Source organism: Leptonychotes weddellii, chromosome 1 (assembly GCF_054177405.1).
Source record: "Leptonychotes weddellii isolate Sample4059 chromosome 1, ASM5417740v2, whole genome shotgun sequence".
In the NCBI taxonomy this organism is placed as follows: Eukaryota; Metazoa; Chordata; class Mammalia; order Carnivora; family Phocidae; genus Leptonychotes; species Leptonychotes weddellii.
The window spans coordinates 129,910,206-129,930,140 of record NC_138369.1 but is presented as its reverse complement, the minus strand read 5'-3'; the positions used below and the strand labels follow the sequence as shown (position 1 = coordinate 129,930,140).

The 19,935-nt window shown below is 47.5% G+C and overlaps 1 protein-coding gene across 1 annotated transcript in view; it reads right to left on the bottom strand.

Moving 5' to 3' along the window:
• The window catches only part of LOC115938403 (solute carrier family 12 member 8), a 57,561-nt gene that overhangs the window by 25,184 nt on the left and 12,442 nt on the right, over positions 1-19,935 (bottom strand). The window contains exons 3-6 of the mRNA XM_081814724.1: positions 17,998-18,085; positions 16,411-16,498; positions 8,277-8,423; positions 764-1,406 (exon numbers count right to left, since the gene is read on the bottom strand). Of these exons, the coding sequence (XP_081670850.1) occupies positions 764-1,406; positions 8,277-8,423; positions 16,411-16,498; positions 17,998-18,085 (966 nt within the window). The remainder of the gene's footprint in view (positions 1-763; positions 1,407-8,276; positions 8,424-16,410; positions 16,499-17,997; positions 18,086-19,935) is intronic.

The following is a 19,935-nucleotide window of genomic DNA, read 5'->3' as shown; positions in this document are numbered from 1 at the left end:
CTTTCTTTCTCTCAGAATTTCTCATGACCTGTAAGCCTCTCTTTGAGAGTCTTTTTCTGTGCTTCCATGTTTGTAGATCTGAGAAAGCAAAGCAGAGCTGTGTTCTTTAGCCATCTTTTCTCCATCCCCTCTTGCCTGGTTTGGGAGATTCATCTTCCACAGACAAAACCTACTAAGGCAGACAGTTTGTTACATTTCCACTTCTCTTGAAAGGAAAAATTGGTCTCACTTGTGTTGATATTATATCTCAGCTGATTTTTGAGTAAAATGAAATTAATGTTCAATTATTAGCCATGGCTCCCAGCTCTACTGTACAAGAGTAGACAGAAATTTCTGTTTAAAATCAACTGTAACAGAGTAGAATTACAAATGCAGCTGATGTTTGCATATAACTTTATTTATTTTTTAATTTATTTTTTAATTTTATTTATTTATTTGACAGAGAGAGACACAGTGAGAGAGGGAGCACAAGCAGGGGGAGTGGGAGAGGGAGAAGCAGGCTTCCCGCCGAGCAGGGAGCCCAATGCGGGGCTCGATCCCAGGACCCTGGGATCATGACCTGAGCCGAAGGCAGACGCCTAACGACTGAGCCACTGAGGCACCCCCTGCATATAACTTTAAAAAATAAATATCACACAAAATTGACAAGGATTTTAAACCCAGGTATAAAGTGAACTGGCTAAGGGCATGAAAAGGGGTTGTGATAACCAGGCAGGTGGTCATCTCAAATGAGGAGGCCCTAATGAGATTTCAAGGCACTCACCTTCTCCATTTGGGACAGGCTGGTTGCTCGGCTCAGGGACAAGTTCAGTACATGGTCCTCCAGGCAGAACCCCTTCACTCCTGGCACTCTGCTTATTCCAGTAGGCCTCCTGTCCCTCCCAGGAGGCAGTAGGCAATCTGTCAGAGCCCTCAGCAGGGAAGGAAGCTGGGGACTTGAGGTCCAACAGGAAGCTATCTTGTAGGGTTTGCTTGGTGGCCTTCTTGTGGTTCCCCTTCTTACTTTCTGGGATCCCGTCACTGCCTCCTTGCCTCGGCCGGTTAGTCTCAAGCTTCCTGGTTAGCTGGAGGAGCGGATCCACGTCTTCGGTGACTTCTAGCAGAGTGCCCTCAGGGAGGCTTTGGGCCGTGCCCTCAGAGCCATAGCTGGGAGCCTTCTCCAAGAGCAGGTGCTCAGAGCAGCGGAGAGCTCCTGGGCCCTCCTTGTGCACTGACTCAGACACCTGGGGAAGGCTGCAGGGAACCATGGACAGGGAGAAGTAGGAGTAGTCCACTGCAGTATACGTCAGCATGAAATTGATGGTGACGATGGGGGCCAGCACATTCACCTGGCCCACAAGGACAAAGGCCATGGTCACTAAGCTGGTCAGGAAGATGGCAGCTACAGGTGTCTTATTTGGCCCTTTCTGCAGAAACAAAAATAACATGCAGGACTATGAAATTTCAGAAGAAAATCACATTACACGACAGAAATACAACTCCTAATGGCCCAACCACTTCAACTGTGATTCTACCAATCAGCTAATAACTGATTGTCTACAAACTTGGGATAATAATATTCAATTCATGGGATTATTGGGAGATCAGAGCTAATGCACATAAAATGCTCGACACAGTGCTTACACGCAGCTGGCTCCCAACACACCATGGATATTGGTTGTATTTGTAACTATGAATATGGGGCATTACCATATAGAACTTGGACTTCCCAAATATTTCTCCTTTTGTTTTTCATTGGGTTTTAGCACCAGTCTTGGAAATCAAAGTGGTGCAAAGTTCCCAGATTATAATGGAGAAAAGGGCCTGAAGGAATGGCAGAGTCTGGAAGATGGGACAGAATCACCGGTGGCTGTGGTGGGGAAATTGTGAAACTAAACATACACATGCTCCCACACACGCACTCACACATGTCTGTTATTTTTTTTTATTTTTTTTTAAAGATTTTATTTATTTATTTGAGAGAGAGAGAATGAAAGAGAGCATGAGAGGGAGGAGGGTCAGAGGGAGAAGCAGACTCCCCGCCGAGCAGGGAGCCCGATGCGGGACTCGATCCCGGGACTCCAGGATCATGACCTGAGCCGAAGGCAGTCGCTTAACTGACTGAGCCACCCAGGCGCCCCCACACACGTCTGTTATTAATGGAGGTGAGTGTGGGGACCTGCAGGAGAACAGGAGTGGTAAATACGTGCTAACTCCATAGAATCTGTCGCTCCACAGAAACTATTCATCACAGTCACTCAAATGGTTCTTGGGCCCAAAGCAATAATCACTTCTGGGTCCTCATCTTCCTTGACCTAAGAACTACATTAGCCCCAGCTGATCACTCCTTGGTCTTTGAAAGACTTTCTTTGCCTTGCTTCTCCTGATTTGCCTCCCTCCTCATTAGTTTCCAGGACTGGCTTCTCCACATCTCTGAAATCTACATTTAAAGTAGCCCAGGGCAGGAGGGTAGGGGGATGGGGTCACAGGGTGATGGACCTTAAGGAGGGCACGTGATGTAATGAGCACAGGGTGTCACATGCAACTGATGAATCACTGAACTCTACCTCTACACTATATTTTACACTATTCACTATGTTAATTAATTGAATTTAAAAATAAATAAAGTAGCCCAGGGCAGGGCACCTGGATGGCTCAGTTTGTTAAGCATCCGTCTCTTGATTTTAGCTCAGGTCATGATCTCAGCGGCTCAGCTCATGGAGGCTGCTTGGGATTCTCTCTCTCCCTCCCCCTCTATCTAAAAAAATAAAAAATAAAAAGTAGCCCAGGGCTCCATCCTCAGGCCCTTTCTATTCTCTATCTATATTCCCTTCCTACGTGATGTCAACCAGGCTCTTGACTTTAAATACCAGTGTTATGCTCTTAACTCCCACATCTGAATCTCCAGCCTGAAATGTTCTCCTGAAATCTAGACTTAAGTATTCAACTGTCTACTCAACATTTCCAGTTGATGTCTAATAGGGTCTCAAATGTTCCAAACCAAACTGCTCACCCCCCAATCTCCCACCCATCAAATCTACTTCTTCTGTAGTCTCTGTCTCAGAAAATAGCAATTCCATCCTTCCGGCTGCTCAGTCAAGCAAAATTCTTGATGCCTTTTCTCATTCTCTCAATCTCCATCAGCAAATACTGTCAGCTTTATCCTTAGATATATATGGGATCTCACCACTGCTCTCCCTCCTTTACAGCCAACAGTCTGCAAGGGGAGGGGCAGACCTGGAAGCCACTTCCAGATCGGACTGTAACCCCCCCACATGTGTTCCTCCAGGTGCATTCCCCCTTCCTGACAGTCAGAAGAGAGAGCAACCTTCGAAATCACAGGATGAAAGCAAAGTCATCAGCCTGAGTGTCCGAGGGTCAGAGACCCTGTTGACCCAAAACAGCTGCCCAAGAGCTTCAGAGTAAAATCCTGGGAGGAAAAAATAAGAAGTAAAAATACACTTTTACTGACTTTGAGGATTACATTTTTGGGTAGATTTGCTGCAGCTGTTCAACATACTCTAACAATAAAACTACTAAGAATAAAGTAAATCCTTAGAAACTGCAGAGAACTTAAAAGAAGGGTGTTATGTAAGCTGAAGGAAATGTTAATGATCCAGGCCAAGACGTTGATAAGGGCAGCTTGTGAAGTGTTAATAACAGTCAAACATGAACTTCTGTGACCAAAAGACATCGTCAAGGATGAAAAAACAAGCCACAGAATGGGAAAAGATATTTGCAACACATACAGCTGACAAAGGGTAACCCAGAATATCAAAGAATCCTTACAAAATAATTAGAAGAAGACAGACAATCCACTAAAAAACAAACAAACAAAAAAACGAGCAAAAGAATTTCTATTAAACATATTGAAGGCTACCCAACCTCATTAAGTAATCAAGGAAATGCAAATTAAAACCCCAGGGAGATTCCATTAAACCCCACCAGATTGGCAAGAATTAAAAAGTATGATAATATCAAGCACTGGAACAAACATAGAGGGATAGGAACGCTTATCCACCGCTGATAGGGGTGTGAATTAGTACAAGTACTTTGGAAAAAGACTTTGGTATTATCTAGTAAGTGGAAATATACATACCTTATAGCTTAGCAATTCCAATAATGCGTATATAGTCTGGAAGACCTCTACCTGTGAACCTGTCTACTAGTATAAGAATGTTCGTTGTACTGTCTGTAGCAGTTCCAAATCGGAAACAACCCAAATGTCCATCAACAGCAGAATGGAGAAATAAATTCTAGCAAATGAGGAAATGCTAGATAGGGATGATAATAAACAAGTTGCTGTTACGAGCAAAAATGTGGATGGCTCTCATAATGTTGAGTGAAAGAGGCATGCCACATTTATATAAAGTTTAAAAACAGGCAAAATCAAACAATTCTGTTTAGAGATGCATATGTAGCAAGCAAACCAGGGGTCAGCAAACTATGGCTCCCGGGCCATCTGGCCACCATCTGTTTATGCATGCCCACGAGCTAAGAAAGGTTTTACATTTTTAAACAGTTGGGGGAAAAAAATCAAAGGAAGAGCAATATTTTAAGACACACGAAAATCACATGAAATTCAAATTTCAGTGTCCATAAAAAAGTTGGATTGGAACACAGCTACACCTACCCCAATAGGTGTGTCTGCCTGTGGCTACTTCTGAGATATAACTGCGGAGTTGAATAGTTGTGACAGAGACCACAGGGCCTGTGAAATCTGAAGTACTATTTGGCCCTTTTCAGAAAAATTTTGCCCACTCCTGGGTAAAACCATAAAGAAAGCAAGGAAATTTTGATCACAGAAGTCAGGTCAGGAGCTATAGCTACCACGGGGAGAGGGATGGGGCTCGGAGTAGAGAGCGCATGTGGAGGGTGGCCTCCAGGGGCTGGGAGTTTCACTTCAGTTATTCTTTAAACCGTTCATATTGGTCCTATGCTCTTTTCTGTATGCTGAATATCTCTCAAAAAAAAAAAAAATTGGGGTGGGGGAACGCCTGGGTGGTTCAGTCAGTTAAGCGTCTGCCTTCAGCACAGGTCATGATCTCAGGGTCCTGGGATCGAGCCCCGCATTGGGCTCCCTGCTCAGTGGGGAGGCTGCTTCTCCCTCTCCACTGCCCCTGCTTGTGTTCTCTCTCTCTCAGATAAATAAATAAAATCTTTAAAAAAAAATTTTTTTTAAGTAGTTTCCATGCCCAGTGTGGAGCCTAATATGGGGTTTGAAGTTATGACCCTGAGATCAAGACCTGAGCTGAGATCAAGAGTTGGACGCTTACCTGACTGAGCCACCCAGGCACCCCTCTCTCAAAAAAATTTTTTTTTGAAGATTTTATTTATTTATTTGACAGAGAGAGACACAGCGAGAGAGGGAACACAAGCAGGGGGAGTGGGAGAGGGAGAAGCAGGCTTCTAGCCGAGCAGGGAGCCCGATGCGGGGCTCGATCCCAGGTCCCTGGGATCATGACCTAAGCCAAAGGCAGACGCTTAACGACTGAGCCACCCAGACGCCCCTCAAAAATTTTTTTTATTTTTTAAAATTTAAAAAAAATTATACCACACACTTCTATTTTATTTATTTTTAAAGATTTTATTTATTTATTTATTTATCTGTCAGAGAGAGAAAGAACAAGCAGGGGAAGCTGCAGGCAGAGGGAGAAGCAGGCTTCCCGCTGAGCAGGGAGCCCAATGCGGGACTCAATCTCAGGACCCTGGGATATGACCTGAGCTGAAGGCAGGCGCTTAACTGAATGAGCCACCCAGGTATCCCTCAAAACGTTTTTTTAAAGTTTATTTTTTAAAGTTTAAAGTTTATCTCTCCCATTAAAAAAGAAAATGTGCTAATAAAATCTAATCATACGTAAAGAAGCTTTTGGGAGGAAAAAATTTCAAAGTTAAAGGGCAAGTGACAAACTAGAGAAAACATTTGTAATACATATCACAAAGAGTTACCCTCCCTAACAAAAGAAGAGCTTCTAGCAACTGAGAAGAAAAAGACCAACAATCACAGAAAAAAATTTTTTTAATTAAAAACTTAAAAACATACAAATATAAATGACTCTAAGAGGAAATGATGTCCAACCTTGTTCATATAAGAGTAATGCAAACCACAAGGATCCTGAGATGCCATTTCTCACTACACAACCGGCAAAAATTCACATCTGACTATGAACCATGATTGCTAATAATGTGGTACCCAGGGCAAACAGCGGTCTACACACCCTATGTCTAAATATTCACAATTACAAACCAAGCTAACAGACTGTTAAAGCAAACGTGTTCTATCCTCCTTCCTTTGCAAATACAGCTTCAGGACAACGGGGAAGGCCAGGTTCAAGTTTAGAATCCTTGCACTCCTCAGAGTTCCCCAGTGGAGGATGGCTACCCGCAGCTCTCCCCCCCCTGCCCTTCCCAGACCATACCGTGGGGGCCTCACACCCACATGTGGACTGTGACCCATTCCCTGGTCCTAGAAAGGACAGGCCCAGAGAAGAGACCTGGATGCAGACCCTGGATGTGGGTTGTAGAACATCTGGGCAGAGAATTCCAGGCAAGAGTGCAAATGATCCAGTGCAGCACACCTAGGCCATCCAGAAGCGGGGCATGGGATCCAGGTGGGCATGTCCCCTTGTTCTCATGAACTTCTTATGCCAACGACTAGAACAGAGTCCTAGAAAGCAGGGTGTTTGTCCTGTGTCTAAGAGTGATGCTGGCTGTCGGGATGCAGGAACTGTTAAACATTACTGGTAGAAGCACAAAATGATACAAATTCTATGAAAGGTGTTTTGGCAAGATCTATCAAAATTAAAAATGCATCTACCCTTTGCCACAGCAAATCCACTTATGAAACTTTATCCTACAGATACATCTGCACGTAAAATAATTACACATGCACACATACAAAATTATTCCTTGTAATACAGTTTACTGGAAGCCACACAAGGGTTGATCTATAGGAACAGGTTAAATAAACTATGGTAAATCCACACGATGGAAAAAGAATGAAAAAGTGCTCTCAACATCCATATGAAAAGATGATTTCCAAGCCATATTAAATGAAAAAAAGCAAGGTATAGAACAATGTATTAGAATACTATCTTTGTGTAAAAAATAGAAGGATTCATAAAAAACTAATAAAAACAGCTACTGATAGGGTAAGGGTGCAGGTGAAGAAAGAGATAAAAGATTCGTGACAGGAGCAAAAATTCTCAATGTATACCTTTTATATCATTCTTGGTTTTGAGCCCTGTGTATATACTACCTAATAAAAATACATGAAATTAGGGCGCCTGGGTGGCTCAGTTGGTTAAGCAACTGCCTTCGGCTCAGGTCATGGTCCTGGAGTCCCGGGATTGAGTCCCGCGTCGGGCTCCCTGCTCAGCAGGGAGTCTGCTTCTCCCTCTGACCCTCCCCCCTCTCATGCTCTCTCTATCTCATTCTCTCTCTCAAATAAATAAATAAAAAATCTTTAAAAAAAAAAATACATGAAATTAAAGAAAAGGCATAGACAACATAGAAGGTACAGACATGACAGTCAGAGCTCCTAGCTGGCCCATGCTGACTGATGCGTAAGCAGAAGAGGATGGTAAGGGAGGACTGCTGGCCCTAACGGCGAGGGGTCTGGGGTGGAAAGGGGGTGGGGAGGGCCTCTGTGGTGCTCCAATAAGATAGAAATGAACTCGATCGCATAAAAACACATAATTGGGAAGTGGGGTTCTCTATTTCTCTTTTGTCATCCCTTAGGTTTTAGGAATGTCTCATTCAATCATTCCATGACTCAATCAAGCTACACTGTATCAGTGAGAGTTCAGGTAATGAGGACCGATGGGGGCCCGGAGGCCCAGAGGCCCAAAGGGTGGGAAATCGTCATAGAGCAACCCCAAAGGGAAGGTGAATCTCAAGGGCAGAGTTAGAGCTGCAAGGTCCAACTCCCCTCCTCACCAAGAGATTTTTTTTCCTTCTATCCTGAACTTAAAGGATCCTGAATTTGTTTTTATTAAAGGATGTGATACTCCCTTTCCCTGCCGCTCAGGGTCCCAGATGTCACGATGACAGTTAGCCAACCCAGTGCTAAGGGGTCCTGGTGGCTGTGACACTGACAGATGCTTTGTCCAACTGGCCCCAACCTCAGGCGGCCAGAGGACAGGGGTGAGAGAATGACCTTTGCATTCTCATTTCTCCCACTCTGAAGAACTTGACTACTGGCTCTAATCAGAGAGACTTAAGCAATTTACTGGCTGATAATCAGGTTCACAGCAAAAGGTCCCTTTCTCAAAAAAAAAAAAAAAAAGGTCGCTTACCCCTTGCCCCAAACAGGCCAGTGCGGGAATGACTTTCTCCTGGGCAATGCACTGCAGGATCCGGGGAGCTCCGTAGAGTCCTCCCATACAGGAGGCCAGGGATGAAATGTATAAGCCCAAAAGGAACAGGAAGCCTACCAGGGACACCTGTATGAGGAAGCAGTTTCATTACCCAATGCCAGAATCCACTTGTCCCTTTCTGCTCCCCTAGCACCCACCCATCTGCACCCCATCGATCATTAGTCCTGTAGATTCAACCTCTTGGATAGGTTTCCAACATTCCCAGGCCCACCCCACTTCATTCATACCATGACTGTTTCAGTTTGGCCCACCATCACCTCTTGTGTGGATGACACAGGGTCTCAAATTGAGCATGCACCAGACTCATCTAGAGGGTTTGTTGCCCTCCAACAGATGAATGGATAAAGAAGATGTGGTCCATATATACAATGGAATATTACTCAGCCATCAGAAAGGATGAATACCCAACTTTTACATCAACATGGATGGGACTGGAGGAGATTATGCTAAAAATAAGTCAAGCAGAGAAAGTCACCTATCCTATGGTTTCACTTATTTGTGGAATATAAGGAATAGCATGGAGGACATTAGGAGAAGGAAGGGAAAAATGAAGGGAGGGGGAACCGGAGGGGGAGACGAACCTGAGAGACTATGGACTCTGAGAAACAAACTGAGGGTTTCAGAGGGGAGAGGGTGGGGGATGGGTTAGCCCGGTGGTGGGTATTAAGGAGGGCACGTTCTGCATGGAGCACTGGGTGTTATATGCAAACAATGAATCATGGAACACTACATCAAAAACTAATGATGTATTGTATGGTGACTAACATAACATAATAAAATAAAATTAAAAAAAAAATACAGATTCCTGATCCCCACCTCAGAGTTTCTGATTAAGTAGGTCTAGGAAAGGGCCCAAGAATTTGGATTTCCAACAAGCTCCCAGTTGATGCTGATGCGGAGGGTCTGGGGAGCACACTTTGAGGACCACTAGCTAACTGCAATGCGAACTGGCCTCCCGCCTCTAAGCTCCACCCACTCTGAATTGTCCCCAAGCCTCCGCCAGAGTGACCTCTCTAAACTCAAACCTGATCAGAATGCCACTGCCACAAAAATATCAGTGGCTTCCCACCGCCCTGGCATCCTCAGCCCTTCCTGGTTTGTGACCTTCGTAGCCCCATGTGCCACACACTCGGACTTCTGTCAGCTCACTTCCCTGCCTGCTGCCACCCTCTGTCCATGCTTGTTACACTCAGGTGTGCGTTAAGACTCAGCCCAATCCCCTCCTCCGCCATGAGACCTTCCCCCGGCCCCTCACAGCAGTGGCTGCTCCTTAGGGCCCCGCAGCACCTCAGCCTGAGTTTGGGGAGCACCTAGCATGCTGTCTCCTCTAGTGGCCCCAGAGGCCTCATTTCTGCAGGGCTCCTGTCTTGCTCATCCTAGTATACTTGGTGCCAACACAGAGCTACAAATGTTGAATGGATGAATGAATGAGCTCCATGACCCACGTGGCCCACAAGTCACTAACAGAGTAAGAGGGGGCACAGTTGTTCCGCTTAGTGTTGACTTGCAAAGATCAGCGCTGCTGGCCACGCAGCTGGGCCCCAGACTGTGGGTCAGGAACCCGCCCCACCCTCCTGAGCCGGCCCTCCTCTGGACCCACTGGGAATTGGTCCTGCCGCCTGATTATTTGAGGTGCCCTTCTCCATTCTACTTTCCTATAGGCACGGCGGCCAGTACTGTGTGCTCCAAGTGCTCATTTGTCCAGCTATCACAGATGGGTTAGCTCTAATTTGCATGGTCTCGTCACATCCTTCACGATGAAGCTTCTTCACCTCACTTTTTATGTCCCTGCTTTAGCCGTCACTGGCTCAGTGGCATCGAGCTACACGGGATACCAGCTTCTGGCTAGACCTCTTTCCTGGCTCATAAATTATGGAAAACCTGCACCAACCAGGATTCCTGATCGGAAACAATATTTTTTTTTTAAAGATTTTATTTTTTTTATTTATTCATGAGAGACAGAGAGAGAGACAGAGGCAGAGGGAGAAGCAGGCTCCCCGCGGAGCAGGGAGCCCGATGCGGGACTCGATCCCAGGACCCTGGGATCATGACCTGAGCCGAAGGCAGACGCTTAACCGACTGAGCCACCCAGGCGTCCCGGAAACAATATATTTTTAAGAGAATATACTTGTAGGACACTAGAGGTTCACATCACGAGGCTGAAAGATCAGGTATGGAAAGGAACAAGACCCAAGCCCAGAGGTGCAACTGGGACTCTGGAAGAGGAACGGTCTGGCCAGGAAGTTACCAGCACCCTGCTGTCCTGTGGATGAATTCCCATCATCCCTTCTTCGTTGCCTCATTCATGATACTTGGAGCATCTGATGGGTCTAATCTAGATCACATGCCCTAACAGGGCCACAAAGGGACGGGCAAGAGAGGGGCTTCTGTAATATTAAATGAGGCTCACTCCCTCCAAGATCATATATAGGTGGAATGACCCCCAAACGGTCAGGGATGCCAGGGGCCTGATGGACATGACTCAGGTCCACTACAGAGCCTAACTTGTCCCTCATTTCAGTGTGGATTACTTTTCCCTAAATGCAGGACCTCATCTCATCCCCAGTGAATGTCCCCTGTGTATTTTCTTCATTGTCACCAGAGTAACCCCCACCTGTGATGTAGTCCGTGACACGAGGGGGTTCTCCTGCAGTAGAACAAAGGCTCCTGCCGCTCGTGCGTCCTGCCCCTGCCCCACCACACCACAGGCTTCGTGGTGCCCACGAAATTCGCGAGGCTTCACGACTCATGCCCTGGAGGCCTCACAAAATCGTTAGATAAACTGCTTCCATTATCAACCCCTGATCCATTCTGGGATGCAGTCCTTCACCTCGAACGTTTGTTTCTGTTTTCATGACCAAACGCATCCTGTATTCATTAGTTTTAAAAATACCTAGACTCGGGGTGCCTGGCTGGCTCCGTGGGTGGAATATCCGACTCCTGATCTCGGGGTCACATTGTGGGTACAGATTACATTGAAAAAAAAATACATAGACTCTGTGATAAAATTTTATCAAAAGCTTTTTTTTTTTCAAAGATTTTATTTATTTATTTGAGAGAGAGAGAATGAGAGAGAGAGCACATGAGAGGGGGGAGGGTCAGAGGGAGAAGCAGACTCCCTGCCGAGCAGGGAGCCCGATGCCCGACTCGATCCCGGGACTCCAGGGTCATGACCTGAGCCGAAGGCAGTCGCTTAACCAACTGAGCCACCCAGGCGCCCTATCAAAAGCTTTTAGAAAATGCAACTAGGAGTTCTCCACTCCAGCTATACCAAAGAATCAGTCCAAGAGGTTTGGCTTTATCAGTGTTGGGTGGGGCACAGACGTCACTGATTTTTCAAAAACCCTCCAGGCAATTCTAATGTGCATCCAGGGTAGAGAACCGCTGGGCAAGGTGCATCGGAACCACTGCACTGTCCCTTCAGAGAATTCTCCAGGAGACATGATATCTCCTTGCAGAAATTTTATTGCTTCTTATCCAAAAGGTTATATATATTTGTGTTAAAAAAAAAATTTGTTTTCATTGAAAGCCTGTCCATTACTCAGGTTGGAAGTGAGACTGCCTAGTCTGGCTTCCTCCTCGTGTGGGGCTGACCCAGGAAACTGGAGTCTCTAGTTCCAGGTGCTACAGAGATGCCCATGTTTGCCTCCCCACAGACACTCCCTGGGACTCCTGCAGAAACTCTGGGCTGGAGGCCAGAGAGGGGACTGTCCAGGCACAGTGACTTGTTTATGTCCAGTATGGCAACTGTGTTTACAATGGTCTGTTCACTCGACAATCTTTTATATAAAACTATTATTCTGTCAGTTTTCTGAAAAATAAATGAAATGTTGGTTGTCGTGTGTGGATCAATTATAAAAACTCCATTCTATCTCTCTCCCACATGTATCCTGTCCCTTCCTTCCCATCATCCATCCACGGGAGCATTTGCTGAGGACAGGTGACAGACCTGGCCCAGCGCTAGGCACAGGGTAAGACATTATAGGTACAACAGTGACCTACACAGCTTTGCTTCCAGCCCTTGTAGAATTTAATCACTTTCTCTCTTCATACGGAACTGTGAGCTTGCGAACTATGCCCGTGGAGATGAAGTGAGCATTTATTTGAGCACATGTGTGTCAACAGTTTTTTAGGGGGAAAAAAAAGTACCCCTCTGTCATACAGCTGTTTGAGCAAAAATCTATCTTTCCAAAATTATCTGAGGTATGAACTACCCTAACTTCTTCCTTCAGTAACTCCTGATGAAAATTATAATTCCATCTCCTTGCTTTTTATATTTTATGCCAGCTACCATCAGAGCTTCAGTCCTGAAGAAATCTCACCTGTCCACCGGCCGTTCCTTTCTCTTGAAGGATCGCATTCAAAGTCATTTGCAAGGTGCTCATCCTGCCTCGTCCAATTCCTATGGCCCCTTGACATCAGTGAGGAGTACATCCTGAAGCTCTTACAATCCCAAATTGTCTCATGGTCCCCTAGTTTTCTCCCTCATCAGACTTCCACAGACAAGAGTTTCCTCAAACTGTCCCAGCTTCACAAAAGGACCGATATCTCAACTTTCAGTCAAGTTTTCTCTCACTTGATAGCCATTTTCCAGAAGGAAATAAAGGTGGCTTTACTTCCTGAGAGACAGCTCTGTGTCCATGAGGGAGAGCAGAGGACAGCCAGGCTGGGCTGGATGGGCAAGGCTGAGCAGCTTCCTCCTTCACCAGCTGCCAACCCTGCCCCCCGACGCCCCCACCCTCCACCGTGGGCGCTCCAGGTCCCTCCTGAACACCTGAAACCATGACTATCAAATCTGAGAATGATTAGAGTTTACTTGGTGGGATACCTCCTTTTTAACAACGATGCTTTGGGGGTACTTTTCCTACTTAGTTTGTTCTTATTTTGCTGGTTGGCAAGCAAATTTGCTGGTTGGCAAGCTCCAGGCTTCCTAAAGTATTTGGTCTTTTTGAGGTTTAATAAATTTCTTTTTTTCCTGGACTGTATACAAGTTTATTCCAAAACAGTTATTTAATCTATTTAGTTTTACCTCTGCTAATACCTGTTCTTCATACAATTCCTCTTTCTATAACTGAATAATATTGGGATTGACTTTTTTTTTCCTATCCAGTTAAATACGGTGGATTTGGAGGAAAAAAATATGTCCTACCTATAAGGTTATCCCCATTAAGGAGTGTTCAGAGGAGGCAATATTTAATAAGCACCTACTGTGTACCAAGTATCGTGCTTTACATAGATTACCTCAGAGCCACCACAACGTACTAAAGACTTTTGAAAAGACATAACACTACAGGGCAGCTTGTTGGCTCTGTCGGTAGAGCAGGCAACCCTTGATCAGGAGGTTGTGAGTTCAAGCCCCGTGTTGGGTGTGGAGCCTACTTAAAAAAAAAAGAAAAGAAAAAAAAGCATAACACTATGGAGACTGACACCCAAGAACCAGGCAAAAGTTTTTGTGGGGTAGGAATATAAAGCAAAAAAGAAACTTCTTAGAGAAACCGTAGGCTGGGAAGACAAATCATTAGAAATAGATCTGAGAAGCTGCGGAAACCAAAAAAGAAACAGATGAACCGATCAGCTGCAGGTCAGTGGAAAGGAATTCAGGGCAGCCAGCAGCCACTGAAGATAAGCGTTCTGGCCGAAAGCACCCGGCAGAAAGACCGAGAAGTGCACGGCGGAGCTTCCTGAGAGCCAGCACCAAGGGGAGCGTCCTGGAGGTCTGCTTGGTCTCTGCCCCAGGGTGAGACCCTCAGGACACACGGACCAGACTGAGGAGGCCTCGCTTCCTCAGGGCCCAGGAGAGCTCAGAGACGGGCTGGCTCAGAACCCAGGCCACAGCTAAGACGTGCAGTGGAGATCACAGTGACCCCGAGGGTGGTAAGCCGTGTCGAGGGACCACGGAGGAGACCGAGCACTCGTACCTCGTTGCACCACCCTCTTCCCCAGGCACTGCTAGTGAAACCTTCCGCGGCCCAGCTCGCCGCTGAGTACAGACCTGCTCCTGCAGCCGAGTCCGTCCCAAGGAGGGACATCAGAGAGCAAAAAGGGAGGGCAGCCAAGGTTGGAGGCTTCGGCGGCGGCGGGGGGGCGTAAATCCTGTGCAGTCCCCTTTGCAGGGGGGAGCCCGGGGGGCAGCAGCTCAGCACAGTGCCCCTTTCTGGAGTTGCCCTGGTGGGTTCTTCCACTGTATACTTACTTGCTGTACCAGCCCCTGTTTGCTACTGAGAACCAAGAGCAGTATCTTTCCTGACTTGACAGCCTTTACAACCACCTCTTCTAGGAAACGGTCCATTCCCCTCCAAAGCCCGAACCCTCCACCTCTCCGCCTGGTGTGCACACAATGGCACTCCCACACATTAGTGCCCAGCGTGGTTTAGCAGGTGCCCCCACCGGCTAAATGTTCGCCTACCTGTTTCAACGCCTAGGACAGGTGGCATTCCAAACAAGCTTCCGCCAGCTCAGGTGGCTATTATTAGTGGTGGAATTTCCACCCACAAAGGCTTTCCCGAGCTGTCCGTGGAGATGTTTTTACTCTCCTGTGGTGGCCTTCCTTGGATACAGGCTGCCTCCCCTCCCGTATACCTGTTCTTAGGTTCTCTCTGCAAAGGAGGGGAAGGAGGGGAGAGAGGAGCCCCCAGACCAAGGCATAATTTGCCTTGTTCCATCCAGATCAGAGCCTCGAATGGTTGAAAGGACCTCTGTGAGGGAATCTACTAGAAAGGAACCCGCTTTAGAGGCAGGCTGAGCTAGCTAGCCACTGGCAAGTTGCAGACCACAGCAGGCAGACCCCCTGGCCAAAGCATCAGCTGTTCCCCGAGGCCTTTAATTCCTCTGACGCAGCCAAGCTTTTCATTCCACGATTAGAGAAAAGGCCCGTGGGAGATGAAACTCAAGATGGAAGCTTGCATGAGGTATAAATGAGGGCCGCAGATTCCTTCCCTGAGAGGAGGTGTCTCGCTGGGGGTCTAAGGCCTTGGTCCCGGGAAGGGGGTGGAGAGAGTGCCCTCACCACCTGAGCTGCTCCCCCTTTCAAAACCTGCTTTCAGAGTCAAGACCGCTGAAAACATAGATCATCTTTACATTGTCACCTACATATCTTAAAAAGAAACCTGTGCTAATGTGGAAACCAAGCCCAAATGTAGCTCTAAAAAGAGAGTTCAGAGTTTCCTGCCCCAGGCTGCCCCAGTCAGTGGTCCTCTGTGAAGATCAGCAAGGTGGCTTTGCAAAGCCTCACACCGAGAGAAAGTGCTACTTTCTCCCAAAATCTGAGCAGAAACACTCGGGAGTTAACTAGGAAAACTTTCCTAGCCTTCTACATTTCTCTGATAAATGACAGGAATCTCAGGGTCCACTTTTCCTCCAAGAACTTAAGGGAAGGTAGGAGTTTTGGGGGATTTCCAGAAAAGCATCTGGGAATCTTACTCTCCTAGGTTCTAGAGATGCCAAATGAGTGTCCTTCACTGTCACCTGACCTCCAGCCTGTTAAGGGGCAGCTGTGGAATGTGAGGAATTTGCTAATCGGCTTCTGGCAGGGTCCACTGCTCTGGAAACAAAGCTGTTACAGCCAGATCAACCCCAGCCCACTCCTGGGGAGAGCCCATCGAGTCAAGGTCTGCAGAGGGCAGGGTGGGCTTCCCCCTGTCACTGGGCCTCCTCCAACTCCCTCCACTTTGCTGCCTCCTTCCCACCCCTCGGCCTCCTCCTTTACTTGCTTCCAGTGAGCAGCCCTTTCTGCTCATGGTGGAAGGTGACGCTCGTGGCAAAAATGAAGGGCCAACTGGTTGAGCTAGGGGTTTGCGCTCAGGGCCTTCTTTGTTTCTGTCCTGATTTTTGACATGAAGAGATACTTTTGTTCCTCTTATTTAGTCCCCTGACCCATAAGAAAAATCTGTACCTTTTCCATATTTTTGCCCCCCTCAGCCCCCACTTCAGTCCTGGCCCAAGCCTCTCTGGATTCCCAGGCAGGACTGCAGGGGGCGGGGGGCAGCTATTAGTAGATGGGAGCAAACGAAAGACACAGCAGACTGAGCTGGTCGGCAGAGCAGGACTCACCCACCTTTTCTGCTATCAGGAAGTCATAGCGAAGGGCCTCTCGGGTGCAGGCAGCGCCCAGCAGGAAGACGAATACAAGGTACAGAAACCACCTGCAAAAACCCCAAGAGTGGAGCAGAGCTTACACCCCCCCGACTTCAGCCAAGCACATCCCAACCCACTGCACTCAGCCCCCCGGGTTCCCACGGGGACCCATCTCAGAAGGAAAGAGAAAGGCCAGTCATGAAGCCTCTCTGGCTTGTCTGAGGGGGCTCCCAGCACTATTTCCCCTCTAGCATATCTCTTGCCAAAGAATGTATGATTATTTTGTCTCTTTGTTACATTAAAGAAGAAAGATGCACTGAGGGTGTTGGGAGTGGGGAACAGGAGGCCCCTCTGGCCTCCAGGTTGCCTGGACTCAGGCAGGGGTGACCGGCAACCCCACAGCCCCCCTTTGCACCCCTGCAGACTTCTTAGTCCCACCGTTTCTTGGATCCCAGATGACAGAGAGCTGGGCCCAGTGTGAAAAGGGCAGCGGTGACCTGGCTCTGCCCCAGATGCCCTGTGACCTTGAATAAGTCACATGATCCCCGCGGCCTCATTCCCATCTGGGCAGTGAAAGGACGGGCCAAAGGTCCGTCCCGGGACCTCCCAGCTCTGACCCCAAAATGAGGCAGGGCTCTTTCTTCTCTGTCCTTCCCAACACCCGAGCGTTCTCTGTGGCCTTCATTCTCTTGCCAGCATGCAGCCCTACTTAACACACATCGGACTGGTGCTGTGTGCCCGACGCAGTAGGGCCGCTCTAATAAGCTGAGAGCAAATTCAGCGTTTATGAAACGCACATGGTCGTATTTCGAAGTACCACACTTAAAGTAACACAGGCACTTTTCACTTCTCAAGTCATCGGCACGTCTACGCCTCTCACATCCACCCAGTGAAGGCAGAGAAGCTTCTTCCTGGGGCACAGAGAGTAAAACAGAAGACTCTGGAAGGTCAGAAGCAGCTCCAAGGCCACTCAGTTTGCTCGTGTAGGTGGCGCGGTGGGAACTAAAACCCTGAGAGCCTTGGGGTGGTGCCGGGGAGGTGAGCTGAGGGGAGGACAGCCTGCCACGTGTCTTCGCACACAGTGGCTGCGCCACAGTCTCTGGGGTACACATGTTCCCATTATCCCCATTTTATGAGAAAGGAAACAGAGGCTCAGAGAGCTAAGTACATTGTTCAGCATATCACCCAGCCCCCCAGCAGCAGAGCTAGGGTAGAAACCCCAACCTGACGGCAGAACTCTCCACCTTTCTGTTCCTCCCAACAATCCTGGAAAGTCAATGGTTAAAAAATCCCCAAGTTCAAAATGGAAGTGGGGGAGGAGGAGGGGCAGGAGGCTGAGGAGAAAGGAAAGAAAGGATTCATCCTCCTCCTCCTGCATTCCCAGGCAGGGGGTCTGAACCCACCAGACGTGAATTTTCCAGCCGGCTGAGTGTTAAAAGGAGAATTGGAATATGAAATAGATTGGCCACAGTTGGGGCACTCTCAGAACAAAAGGGGCAATCCCCTCTTTTGCCTCGGGTTTTCTCTCCTTCTCTCCAGTGGATTGCCACCAGGGGAACTTACTTACGAGATGCCAACAGCTGCTAGGGAGCCCAGGGGGATGCTGGCAGCGGGCTCCCGGAGGTCACCCCCCATGTTGAAACCGGCCATGACTCCTGAAAGACACCCAGACAGGGGAGAGGGGTGAGCAGTGCACTCCACTCCATGAATCACCTTCCCCTCGTCAGGGCCCTCTCCTGGAAGCTATCCCACGGCAAGCCCTTCCATCTGCAGTTCTGGCAACTGAGTTTCTCAATCTCCCCTGGCAACTGGGGAGGCATCCGTGGGGCATGAAAGGGACCTTTGTGGATTGGATGATGCTTGGGAGGAAAGCCCTGCTGGCTACAAAAGCATCTTGTGGCCCAGTGCAAAGTAATGAGGGTGAGTGAGACATCTGGCAGGCTGCACAAAGGTCCTGTGGCCACATACTGAGCTCTGCCACCCTCTTCTCCCCCAACTCCCTGGGGAGGCTCAGCCTTAGCAAAGCACCTGCTGCCCCCTCCTCCACTCAGCTCCTTGCCTCTGCTGCCCACTGACTGCACTGGGGTTTAGGTGTCATGGGAGCAGGTCCCATCCAATAGCCAGGGCCAGAGACCAAAGGGCTCTAAACAAGTTCCAAAGAACCATCATGATGCTACCAACACTGAGTCCCAAGCTCCTCTTCATCATTGCCTCTATTCCCCACGAACACTTGTGAAAAGTCATAATTAGTCAAGATGGGGAGGGAGGACACCATGTGGGATGGTGAGAGGGGTCATCACCTCTGTCCGTATTCACCCACAGAAGAAACCAATAAGACAATATGTTCTGAACATCAAAAGCGGGTCCAGCCCACAGGTGCTCTACAGCCCTGGTCAGGAAGGTCTCACAGAGGGGCGGGTGCATCTCAAATGTGGCCTTGTGAGAAGATTTACATAGGCTTAGAGAGAGAGATGGGTCTAACGCCATCATTATGGGTTGAACACCATCAACCTGACAGTGCCTGGGCTAATGCTTTCCATGCATTTTTTATCTTGTTCAATCCTTACAACAACCACATCAGAAAAGCAGAATTATTTCCCCTATTTTACAGAAAAGGAAACTAGTATTCAGAGAGGTTAATTAAAGTGGCCTAAGGTCACACATTTACTAAGTGGGAAAGCTAGGCTTCAACCCCAGTCTGTCTGACTCTGAAAATTCTGTTCCAACCAGCCCTGCTAAAACGCTTGCAGAAGCGCAGGTAAAATGGGGGTGAAGTGAAGATGTGGAGGCAGAGAGTTAACGGGGGCCTATTTCCAAGGGTGCCCTGAATGGGGGACCCGCACTGGAACCTGCACACGCATTGACCAGCAATTCCACTCCTGGGACTTCCACCTCAGTGAACGGTCAAGGATATGAGGAAAGTGTAGCCAAAAGTGTTTATAAAAATGCTTGTCTATACTAGTGAAAACGAGAAACAACCTAATATCTACAAGTAGGGGATAGGCTACATAAGTGATGATACATCTTTCACTAAATACCAGGGCTCGGCGTTGTCGGAGATACGTTGTGACACAGAAAGATATTTAAAAAGCTATTGTTTCATTTTCAGATACATATTATAAAACAGAACATGTGGTATGATCCCACTGTTGTAAAAAAAAAAAAAAAGACAACAGACAAATGTATGCATGGCAGGGGGAAGGAACCGGGACATATTTTAAAATGCTAAACATTTTCAAATGTGTTGGTGATGGAAAAACAGATCATTTTTCATTTTCTTGCTTAGATTTACTGTCCCAATTTTCTACAGTGATTGTTTTGAAATGGGGGCTTCTTAAAGGGCTTTTTGTTTAAAATGCCACATTAGGCATCTTCTCTTTCCTCTTGTTTCCCTTCTTCCCAAGATCCTATTAAAGGGTAGGAAGGGGGAAATGCATCCATGCCTATAAGCAAAGAGGGTTGGGACGGGGAGCCGTGAGTAGAAGAAAGGTTGCTACAGATGTCT